Source organism: Corylus avellana, chromosome 7 (assembly GCF_965113065.1).
Source record: "Corylus avellana chromosome 7, dhCorAvel1.hap1.2, whole genome shotgun sequence".
NCBI classification, from domain to species: Eukaryota; Viridiplantae; Streptophyta; class Magnoliopsida; order Fagales; family Betulaceae; genus Corylus; species Corylus avellana.
The window spans coordinates 28,363,595-28,375,713 of NC_142496.1; the positions used below are offsets into that span (position 1 = coordinate 28,363,595).

General features: G+C 33.1%; 2 protein-coding genes across 2 annotated transcripts; both read left to right on the forward strand.

Moving 5' to 3' along the window:
• Nucleotides 1-2,628: 2,628 nt before the first annotated feature.
• Nucleotides 2,629-3,087, forward strand: LOC148584752 (uncharacterized). The gene has a single exon (XM_088518000.1). The coding sequence runs from the start codon at nucleotides 2,629-2,631 to the stop codon at nucleotides 3,085-3,087; it is 459 nt and encodes a 152-aa protein (XP_088374126.1).
• Nucleotides 3,088-4,331: 1,244 nt separating this feature from the next.
• LOC132183895 (F-box protein SKIP23-like) lies at nucleotides 4,332-6,312 on the forward strand. The gene is made up of 2 exons (XM_059597361.2): nucleotides 4,332-4,427; nucleotides 5,806-6,312. The coding sequence occupies exons 1-2, from the start codon at nucleotides 4,332-4,334 to the stop codon at nucleotides 6,310-6,312; spliced, it is 603 nt and encodes a 200-aa protein (XP_059453344.2).
• The last annotated feature ends 5,807 nt before the right edge of the window (nucleotides 6,313-12,119 follow it).

The following is a 12,119-nucleotide window of genomic DNA, read 5'->3' on the forward strand; positions in this document are numbered from 1 at the left end:
AAGGTTTTCTCAAAACATGATTTCCAAATTAATGTTGTACAACATTAATTCGATCCATCGGTGCGGTGCAAATTAACTATCCAATATTATTTATTATTTAATATATCGATCACGAGCCTTGGAAAATTCATACCCACATGAGCTGGACGGCAAACTAATTTCATAGGGACGTGTTCAACACGATCAAGCTATATATACATAAAAATAAATGCATGCATGAAATCTGCTGGATTAATTTATTTATAATTGCAATTATTTTAGTATTTGTTTTCATTGATTTCGTATGATCAGTCTTTCTTTTCTTTTTTTGGTAACTTATTTGATGTAATTTACCTTCTTCTAACTTAGCTAGCTATAACTTTGATTACGAAATAATTTCACTCAATTTTATCTGAAATTAAGAGGATCATATTCCATTATTCCCTCCTCAAAAAAATGGCCAGAATATTGTTGAAGTGTATTTTTGGACAGCCGGACTGGCAACTAAACTCCTACAAAATAAGAGTAAGAATCACCGAAAATCGTCAGTACGTCGCGAGGGAACATAAAAGCTTCCTATACTAATTAAGTAAGTAGGATGTTTGAAAGAATGAACCAAATAGAGAAAAAGTTAAGGAGGGTGGTAAGGTAGCGTGGAGTCTTCCCAACAAAAGAGACTAGTTCTTCAAATTTGTCATAATTAAGACGGGGATCTCACCAAAAAAAAGAAAAAAAGAAAACAATTATATACTCTAATTCCTGACAATCAGTTTGCAAATAACGTCCTATAAGACACAATGAAAATAAATTATAATGTTTTAGAATATAAAAAACTATTAATCCTACGTGTCTTGTGGGATCAAAAGTGCAAGTAATTTTTTTTTTTTATATGACTAATGCTATAAATTATATTTTTATCTTTTAAAGATTTGGTCCACAATACTGACATGACAGTACAAACCAATTTTTGGATCCGTCATTGTTAAAAAAAAAAAAAAAAGTAATGCTATTTAATTGCCTATAAAACTATGATATTTAACATTAATTTCATTTTTTGTCAATGTAAAAACTATTATATATAACATTAATGTCAATATTAGTGACATGGAAAATACTAGTGCATTTGACCATCCAAATTAGCGGTGGCAGCTAGGAGCAATTTTTATTTTTTATTTAGATGAATGTGGCCGGAACAATTCAATAAGTTGACTTAATGCTTTGTTTTTTTTCCTTGATGTTTGAATTCTAATGATAGCAATCTTATTGAATTAATACTACCAAAAAGATGATCAACACGTCTTGGTCCACTTGGACAAATTCAATCGAATTAACGAGGAAGTGGTGGAATTATAAATAATTCTTAGTTTATGGCGGGCCCATGAGAAATTATAAACTCTCAAAATCATTTAATTAATATACAACCTCAAACCTACTATAATAAATAAATCGTTAAAGAAGAAAACATAATACATAAACAAAATGGTATTTGTGTAAAATATTAATAATATAATTAATAGTTGACTTCTATTCATAAAAAATAAAAAATAAATAATTTGGTGACCAACATGGAGTTCATACTTGTTACGTACGTTGAACTTAATTACATCCTTGGCGTTGACCAAGAGAGCCCAGAAGGCATGTGTAATCGTGATTACAACTGTACTGATCAGAAGGCATGTGTAATAACTAATAAGTTATTCAAGAATACTGTAAAATGCATTTCAAGCATGAGTAATAACCTGAATTTACAAGCATATATAGTAATGCACAATTCTTCCACAAATTCAAAAAACAAATTAAGGAATTGCAAGAAATTAAAGAAAAATCGCTCCCAAGTGTTTTTTCTCATTTTCTAATTTTTTTTTTTTTCTAATGCTCCCAAGTGTTTAGTATTGACAAAACTATCAATACTGAGAAAATACAAAGTTTAGGTGACCCAATTGTCCTTATTAAGCTTTAAATAGAAGTAGACTAGAATCATAGCCCTCAAAATAAAATTATAAAGTTATGTCTATTTTACTACACACTGTGGAATATTACCCTAATTATACCTTACCAAAGGTGGAAAGGTCCCCCAAAAAAGTAATTATATATATATATATATATATATTAATTTTTGCTCCCCCAAATAATAATTTTTTTTTCCCCCTCCAAATTAAAATTTCTAGTTCCACCCCTATACCTAACCATGCCGATTCTCATTTTTTTGCGCTAATCTTCTCTATTAAGATATTTTAACACTATCAAATATTGCTGACCTAAATTGTAGGCAATTCAATTGTAGGGGTCCTAATCCTTATAAACCACACCCGATTTTTGTGTGACATGGTAAGTTAACTTGACAATAGTCAAATACAATAGGGTGATACAAGGTTGAATGTCATGGAGAAATTATTTTCACTAATTTACCTATAATTAACCAACAACTAACCTAATTTAATAACAATATAGTCTTTATTGGGCTAAAGACAATGAAGGCACAAAGAAGATGTGAGAAGTCTTCCCCTACGTTTCCCACCTCCACCGGACAAAGCTAATTACGATCACAAAAAATAAGAAACCACCTATATATATATATATATATATATATATATACAACCAAGCGTCCACCAAATTTGCATTGACCAATTTCAGGCAACATTTGATGAAATGGTACGTCTAATTTCCGAGCATGCCAGCCACCAGTTTGGTTCATTACCCCTAGCAATCGGCCTGTTCATCTCGGTTGCGGCCATGGTAGCTTTATGTGCCAAACATTCACGCCGTGCTTCAGTAATTACAACCAAGTCACCTCCGGTGTCCCCTAAGAAACTCGTGACAAGTATTAGAAACAAGGCAAATCCATTCATGTACAGGGAAAACGATTGTGATGAATCTGAAGCTGATCATGATATTGGTGCTCAAGTAATGGAGGGGCGCCGGGGCTTCGGAGAAGGTGGGGTGTGGCAGAAAGGGATCTTGATGGGTGAGAAATGCCGGCCACCGGAGTTTTCTGGAGTTATTCATTATGATAGTTCCGGGAACAAGCTTTCTGAGCTGCCGCCAAGGTCGCCAAGGGCCAGTCCCTTGCCAAGTTTCTTGTTTCCGGAGGCTAAAGGTGCAAACTAGTTAGTGGCTCCTCTCTATATATGTGCACATTTTCTGTACGTAATAAAACTACTTTCCTGTACAAATTGCAATGCAGATACATATATAGTTGTTCAAGTTAATTATATATCTTTGCTCATGCCAATTTCCAATTAAACTTGCTTCTTCTTCTTTGGTTTGTTGGTTGGATTTGGATTTTTAGTAATTTTTCGTTCAAATTACTAATTTAAAAGAGCGTTTATGGAGTTTAATTACCTCCCCCATCAAATGAGTGAGTTATATATTTAAGAGACTTTCTCTGTTTCTCATGTATCACCGCCTATGCTGCCATGTTGGCCTCCCGATCACAAACAACCAACGCCAAATTTAGTGGTTTGTTGAATCACCGAAACGTGCCTCACGTAATCCAATCCAATCTCCAACAAATTCAAACCCGTTTTCTATGTGGCCCATTATGAACGTGGCCCAACTTCATGTGGGTTTGCATATGGCCTGGCTCCGACCCCGCACAACTTTTTGTAGCCTGCTCGGCTGCTCCACCGTGAAGGTCCCGAGTCCCGACGTAGGAGAAGAGTGGCTAGATTCTGTGCGAATGGAATAAAAAGTTTAGGATTATTTTTAACCGTTGGATTTTATTTGATTGATGTGGCACTATCTGGGCCTTGTATTGGAATTTGGAGTGTTAATTAATTGATTTTACGAGACTGATTAAGTTTTTATCCAAAAGTATAACCAAATGGTAGTTGTCAATAATCAAATTGACACGTACAAGGAATTCCATAGATTGCGTTAATTATTTCATAAACAATATAACAAAAAAAAAAAAATTAAAAAAAAAAGGGTGTGAGTTTGAATACTGGTTTCAACTGTAATTTCATTCAATGAGTATAAATAAGCTAGCTTTTTACAGCAAAGAGAAACAAACTATACATTTGAATTGAATGTGAGATAACGTACTGTGTAAATTCAAATACATTACAATGGATAACTATTCTAATAAGTGATAGCATTTACAAGATAACAAGTCTATTTCAAATACTTCAACACTCTAATCTTCACGTTCCTTATCTTCAGCAACTCTAACACTGCAAGGACTCGTATCTGTTACTGTGGCACGTCTCTATTAATTAAGGGCGACAGTCACCGGGTGGACATACATGTCGGTGATCTTCTTTTTCCTTATATAGAGAGGCTCCTTAGCGGCCGTCAATTAGTATTGGTGCAAACTTTGTTGCTTGAATATTTACAATTGCAAGCATATGATCATGGCAATTTCATCCACGTCGGAATCAGATTGGGCATCGCTTCCAATGGACCTCCTCGATTCGATTCTGCACAAGCTGGCCTCGCCCATTGACCAGGTTCGTTTCGGTGCCGTATGCAAGTCATGGGGGACAGCGGTGAAAGAACGACCACGACAAGGCGCTCAAATTCCCATGTTGCTGGTTCCCAGCAAAGATGTTGTAATATTTGTTACAAACATTAATTTTTTAGTCATTTAAAAACATTTTATCATTTAATATTATCTTCATGAGTTTTTATGAGAAAGAAAAAATTCAACTTTTAACCATTTTTGGTTTGTAACCGTTTGGTCATTGACATTGTTTACAAGTCATTAAATATTGTTTTGACCATTTGTCATTAACCCATTTATTTTTCCTTACCGTTAGTGACCGTTAGAGTTCTCAAGTTTTTATGGGTTTTTGAGAACAAGTTTTATAGTTGGGACTCTTTATACCTTATGACCGTTGGTATTAAATTCCTATCAAGTTTTATACAAAGCTTACGTTATCTTTTTTCTAACAAAGATTAGCACTATAAAAGAAAGTCTTCTCAACATCCCACGAGAAGATATATGTTTTGCAACATAAGTTTGAAAGAAAAAAAATTATATTCTTATATATATATTTTTTTATGATTAGTTTACTTGGATACATATAATATAGCCACATAGAAGATTTTTCCACTTATATTGTCTTCTATTTCTTGTATTTTCTCTATGTGGTTTTTCATCAAGAAAATCAAAGGGTTGTTCTACTAGTCTTCGTTATTTGGAAGTGCGTTCTTAACGAAGTTAGACGCTATAGTCTAATCCTGGGAGGTTGTGTGTCAAAGGATCCGATCGCACCGAGTTATACACTCCGGGAGGCACGAATCAACCTTTAAGGACAACGCTCTTGCGTGATTCTATAGCATTGTGAGATCTTTCCATACTCTACTTTTTATCTCACGTATTTTATTTATTTTATTGTTAATTTTCATATTGTAATTATTTTATATCAATGAGAATTTGTGCACCATCCAAAATTATTTCCAACAAAAGATAATATCAAGAAAGCGCGGAGTTTATACAGCATCACCGACCAGACAATCCCTGACGTTAACCTCCCCATGCCTTACAATAGTAGAAGATGCTGCGGTTCTTCCTTCGGTTGGTTGAGCTTTGTAACCAACACTTCGTCCATTACCCTCTTCAACCCCTTCAAGAACAAGAAAATCCGTCTCCCACAGCTTCAAAAACTCAGAGGCTATACAACGAAGTTAGGTAAGCAGTATACAGTCCAAAAAGTCACATTGTCATCAGACCCCACTACTCTTGCGGACTCAGACTGCCTTGTTGTGACAATATTTGGTGAATTTAACCATCTAGCTTTCATGAAATTAGGTGATGATTCTTGGACTTATGTGGACGAGTATAAATAGTCAGTGTTTGGTGATGTTTTATATTATAAAGGCCAGGTTCTTGTCCTTGATCATAGAGGTGAGCTCCTATCCATTGATGTTAATACCAATCAAAAGAAGATACTTGCCACGAGAGATTTGAGGTATGCTGACTTGACATATCTGGTGGAAACATCTGGCGGAGATCTGTTGGTGGTACGGAGGTGTTTGGATTCTTGGCGTGATCAGGGTATGACTGATAGTTTCGAAGTGTATAAGCTTGTGCTCGACCATGAAAGTGGAAGGGTGGTAAAACGGGTAGAGGTGAAGAACATAGGAGATGATGCATTGTTCTTGGGAGACAACTATTCTATATCTGTTTCCGCTTCTGCCTTTCTAGGCTGTCGCCCCAACTTCATATATTACACCGATGACTACATCGATACTATGCCATACTACCCTAATGGGCCGATTGACATGGGTATTTTCAATTTGGAGGACAGAAGCATTCAACTACACTACAAACCAAATCCTTCCCACAAGCATAAGTCTCCCCCAATTTGGATTCTACTCCCTATGTTGTAGGAAAATAGTACTTTACTAATTTTAATTGGCTTACTTAGATTTTGTTTATCTATTTTTTAGCATCATATGTTTGAATTGCTTTTCTATTATATTTGTTCGTGTTTAATGTCATTCCAAATATTGAGTGAATCATCATAATCTGAAACTAGTTAAAAATATAGATTGTCACGAAAGAATCATTTGAAACCAAAAACATAATGCATACATTATTGTATTGTCAATTATCAAGCACCATTGTAATTAATATGTAATATAAAATAATAAAAAATAATTTGGTTAGGTAGAATAGTGTTTATCTAGCGATATTATGAATAAGTAATAATAAAAATACAACAAATTGAAAAGAAATGATCATTTATATTCATTTATTAGGTGATATTACAGGAATGGCCAAATTTTTTAATTGGACTAGAATCAGATTTCAACCCTAAAGCCTAACAGTAGGGGTGGCATTACAAATGACAGCAGAAGGCGATCAAAGATAATAGCAAACTGTGACTAGTGAAGAGGCAAGACCTCCAAAGAAAACAACGAATGATGGTCGGTGACTGTTGAGTGGTTCCGAAGACAATGCATGACAAACAGTGGCCAGTCGCGGTGAAATAGCTATTTTATGGAAACAGTTGAGTATTCCATTAGTTGGTCCTCTTCTTGGCACCAAACATTAACCTAGTGATTTATTATAGCAAAAATTGGGCTGGATAACATGAATAAACTAAAGATAACTAAAAGATTGGAAATGCTTATGTTACAAAATTAATTTGCACAAGAAAGGAAAAGGGGACTCATTGGAAAGCTTCATATTAATTCTCAAATCAAAAACTTCCTTTGTTGGTTAATTATATAGGTAAATTACTGAGAAATCAAAAGCTTAAATGATTGGATTAATGTCAGTTTTAAGGATGGAGTCACAACTTTTGATGCTAAGAAGACTAAAATTGAAAATATTCACACCGGCCTTATTACTGCACTTTCCTTGTTACATAGTGTTTAATTGTTTATGGTAATCGATATCAGCTGTACGTATTGATTTTGATTTTCGTTCCTCTTATTCATTCATTGTTATTGATATGCTTTGATCAGGAGTAGTATTTGATGAATGATGAGCATGTTCGTCGTGGCAGAAGTGGAGGAAGTGTGATGTAGGCACAGGGGAAACTGACGTGAACAGTAACAAAAAATCTTCAAACTTCACAAATTTTGAACCATTAACTTTAATTTTGACTTTGAATTTGAATTCATGAACGATTTCCTATCTATTTTTTATAGATAATTTTCTTGAATAAAATAAAAAATCAAACAGCAATTAATCCTATACTATACTCTAATAGGCTATAATAATAGGATGTTTTAAAAAATTTGTTGTATAGTTAAAATTAAAACAATAAAATAATAGGTATTTTTTCTTCTCTTAAGTTAAGTTTAACTTAAGTATAATTAAAAAAAAGAAAAAGAATTAGACTATTAACCTGATATCTTGGGCCTTTGTAAGAACCTTTTGAATCACTACTAAAACATATATATATATATATATAGGAATATTAACATTGCAGTGTAAAAATAAAGTTAACTAGCTATTTGTTACTTTCATGTATACATGATATGATTCGATGAGAGAAAGAGCAAATATATATAGAAATATTAACTTGCAGTGTAATAAAGACCTCAACATGATATAGCCCCCCCAAAAAAAAACAAAGAAGACGAACAAGAAGGGACTTGAAATGTCATTTGATTGCCAAGTTGGAATTTGAGTGCATGAGTTGAATAAGAATAAGATGGGTAATATGGATACTTTTGAACGCATGTATTTTGCCTAAAATTCTCTCTCTTAACTTATCTTATATTAATCTTCAATATATATAATTTCTCAAATGTTTTTGGGACTCATATTAATTCCACTGAAATTGGATACATTGAAATTAAGACACGTGTTTGTGTTTTGTTAGAGGCTAGGGCTAGCCAAAATAACTTTTAAGCTTTTTTGGTTAGTCCAATAAAAATGCGTTAAGGGATATCAAATTAGCATTTTCTTCTCTTCCATCATGGAAGGGTCAAAAAGTGGGGAAGAGAGGCAAACTCTAGACCTCATGCATGTTGCTGCAAATTTTGTTGTAGTCGTTCCTTGTAATTTTTTTAATTCTGCTTTGTAATGTTGTAGTCCCTCCCCTCTTTCCTTGTATTGTTAAGGAAAAAAAAAGAAGAAGGTGCAACTCCTGCCCCTATAGAGCTAAGGATGAGAGCCTTGAGGGTTTAAAAAACAAGAAGACTATCCGCCAGCCAAAGAAGAAATCAATCTATGTGGGGATTAAAGGAAACCAATCTTATTAAGCACACTGAGATTTTTATTTACTTAATTATTTTTAAGCACATTGAGATTTGTCTTTAAGTGAATCCTGCACCCATCTTAGGATTGCCGACGTGGCATTAAAGGGGTTGGAAGAGTGAAGAGTAGGGGTGCAAAGGCGGGCGGTTAAAAACCGCCCGCTAACCACTAACCGCTATAACCGCCAACTGCCTAATTGCCTAACCGTCTAACCGCATTAACCGCTAACCGCCTAACCGCTATAACCGCCTAGCGGTTAGCGGTTAGCGGTTATTGGGTCTACTAACCGTAACTGCTAACTGCCTTTTTATATAATATATTTTTATAATTATAACTATAAAAATATTTATACATATAACATAATCACTTGATCATTAAATTACAATTTGAGTATTAATATATTATCACTATAATTTATATGATTATATCATATAATCACTTGATCATTAAATCACAATTTAAAAAAAAAAAATAATTAAATCACAATTTGAGTATTAATATATTATCACTATAATTTATATGATTATATCATATGAGATTGATCATCAAATCATTTGATTATATAATAATAAATTATACATATATAATATGACATAACTCATAAGTATACCAATTCATACTAATACAACAATTAAATATCTAGAGACTTATTTCCAATGTATGTTATAAACTTATAAGTCTATATAAGTATACATATGTATATGAATAATATAAATGTATAATATCAATACTTAATCATATGATTTAATGACAATTCAAATACTTTATTCAAGACTTCAAGTGAATCATATTATTAATGTACAATGATGATATGATTCGTATAATATCAAATTAAGTAATTGACATTGGATTAAACAATGACCAATGTGTTACTTATAAACACAATTTAAGTATTAATGTATTATCATTATAATTTTAGTAATTTATATATTATCACTATAATTGATATGATTATATCACATGATAACTTGATCATTAAATCATATGATTATATAATAATAAATAATACATATATAATATGACATAACTCATAAGTCATAAGTCTACAAGTTAATCATATGATTCATGTACAATGATAATCACAATTGATTCAATTGAATTAAACAATATATTACTTATAACTACAAGTCTACAATTTAATTAAAGCATTATTAGATACTTTAGGAATTTAGGATTTAGGAGTTTGAACATTACCATTTACCATTAAATATTAAGTTCAATTCAAAGAAAAAAGATTATAAGTAAATATAATAAGAATTTAAATAATTAACCAGTTATGATTTAATATTTAAGGAAATTTTTTTAAAGTACAAGTAAATGTAAATTTTGGATCAAATATTTTTGATTTTTCAATATGGGCTCTTTTTATAGCAATTGGGCCCAAGAAGATATTAAAAATACAAGAAAAAAAAAATGAGGGTAAAAAAAGCCCAAAAAAAAAAAGTCCAAAAAGGCCTAAAGAAAGCTCAAAAAGCCCCCAAAAAAAGCCCAATTTAAAAAAAGCGGTTAGCGGGCGGTTATCTATTTTGCTAACCGCTAACCGGCGGTTAACCGCTAACCGTTAACCGCTAGGCGGTTAGCGGTTGCGGTTAGTAAAATCTGCTAACCGCTAAGGCGGTTACGGTTAGCGGTTATTGCCACTAACCGCTAACCGTAACCGCCTTTGCACCCTTAGTGAAGAGTGAATTGGTTTTAAGATGGTTTTCTTACACAAGACCTGACAAAATTAGAAGAATTTTGGGCTGCAAAAGACCCATTATTGCAATCTCAATGAACAAGGCAATTATCCTAGTGCCCCTACCTCTCCTCTGCAAGTCTCCTCTCAGCTTTTTTTTGAGTTAATTTTTTTTTTTGAGTTAGCTTATTTCCTCTACATCTCTCCTCTTCAAGAGTTGCCATGGCTCCACCGGTTGTATGCAATGTTTGTGGCAAATCCTACAAAACTCGAGAGGCAATGCTGCAGCACCAGAGGGGAAAACATGCTTCTATGGTGTACGCATGCTTCAAGAGTGGATGCGGGCGTTCATTCGCCACAAAAGAGGAGAGGGACAACCACATGAAGGAGAACGATCATTAAGTACTCATCTTTGTGATGTTTATCTTTGTGATCTTTTTATTAAATAAATCATTGTTAGGATGTGTTTAACTTGTTACACGAAATGTAATGTTTGGCTTGATACCATTAGTAAACTCTTAAGTTAATGTGAATTACTTATGAATATTGAATACTCTGTGTCTTGTTTGTTTTTGGCTATCTCTCTTGGTCACTTCACTCATGTTCTTCACAAAAATGTTCTTCTTTTTTTTTGTTCTTTTTTGGGATCGTGCTTGTATGCTGTAGAAATAACTACAAGCTGCAGAAAATTCACTAGGATGCATATTCTCATCTAAATGGAAGAGCATTCGTGTGGTCATCATCATTTTCAGTTTCCTCTGTTATGTGTTGTTCATGTTGTTTCAAGTTCTGACCGTATGTGGATTTTTTTTTTTTTTTTACCACCCTGAGCCAAGATTAATCTGGCTGGGGTAACGTCGATGGACATTGGTTGTTCACTTAAGTGTGCGCTAGATGAGTTGTAATGATTTTTAAATAAAAGAAGTGTCCTATATATATAGAGCTACATGAAATTGATATGTGGCTATCACTTAGGGTGTTTGTTGTGATATTTAGAAGCTTCTTCCCCGGCCACTACCATATATACCTGTTTTTAATATCTCAATCCAAATTTCGCTCGTCATATGCTTTGTTTGCCCGTCCATAACACTAAAATGTCCTAGTATTTGTAATCAGTCAATTGGTCATCGGCAACCGGCTCTCCCACATCCCGGTCTCTTGCTTCCCATACTTACAACATCTCTCTTCCTCTCCCTCCCCGATCTCAATTTGAGGGGGTGAAAAATAGAATTTACTTAATAAATTGGACATATTTATTAATTGGTTTAATAAATGATTTGATTAAATTCAATCTGCCTCAATCTGACAGATAACAAATTTAATGGGGGTGATTATTAGGATTTTTAATTATAAATAATAATTAATATTAAAATGATTTGATTAAATTCAATTAGGCTCCCTCTCTCTGCATCCTGTAAAGTGCTTTTCCTTAAAATGGTGAAGAGCCTTTTCAGTAGTCTTCTATAGTCGGGTAAGGATAGCTGCACAAAGTTACATGTGATTCCCATTCAATCACAAAGTTACAAAAACATTAATATCATCTTTATGAACTTGATTTCATTTTTTTTTTTTTATTATGGTTAAATACAAAATTAGTCTTTGTGCTTTTGGTGTACGTGTATTAAATTAGTCCTTGAGTTTTCAAATTAGTATTGGGGCAAATAAAAAAAAAGGGACAAAATAGAACAAAATTTATAAATTAGTCTTACTTTTCTTTAGCCGTAAATTAATTTTTCGTTGAAAGGCTTTTGTTTTATCTTTAATTTTTTTATTTTTTTATTTATGGTGGTGTATATATATTTGATC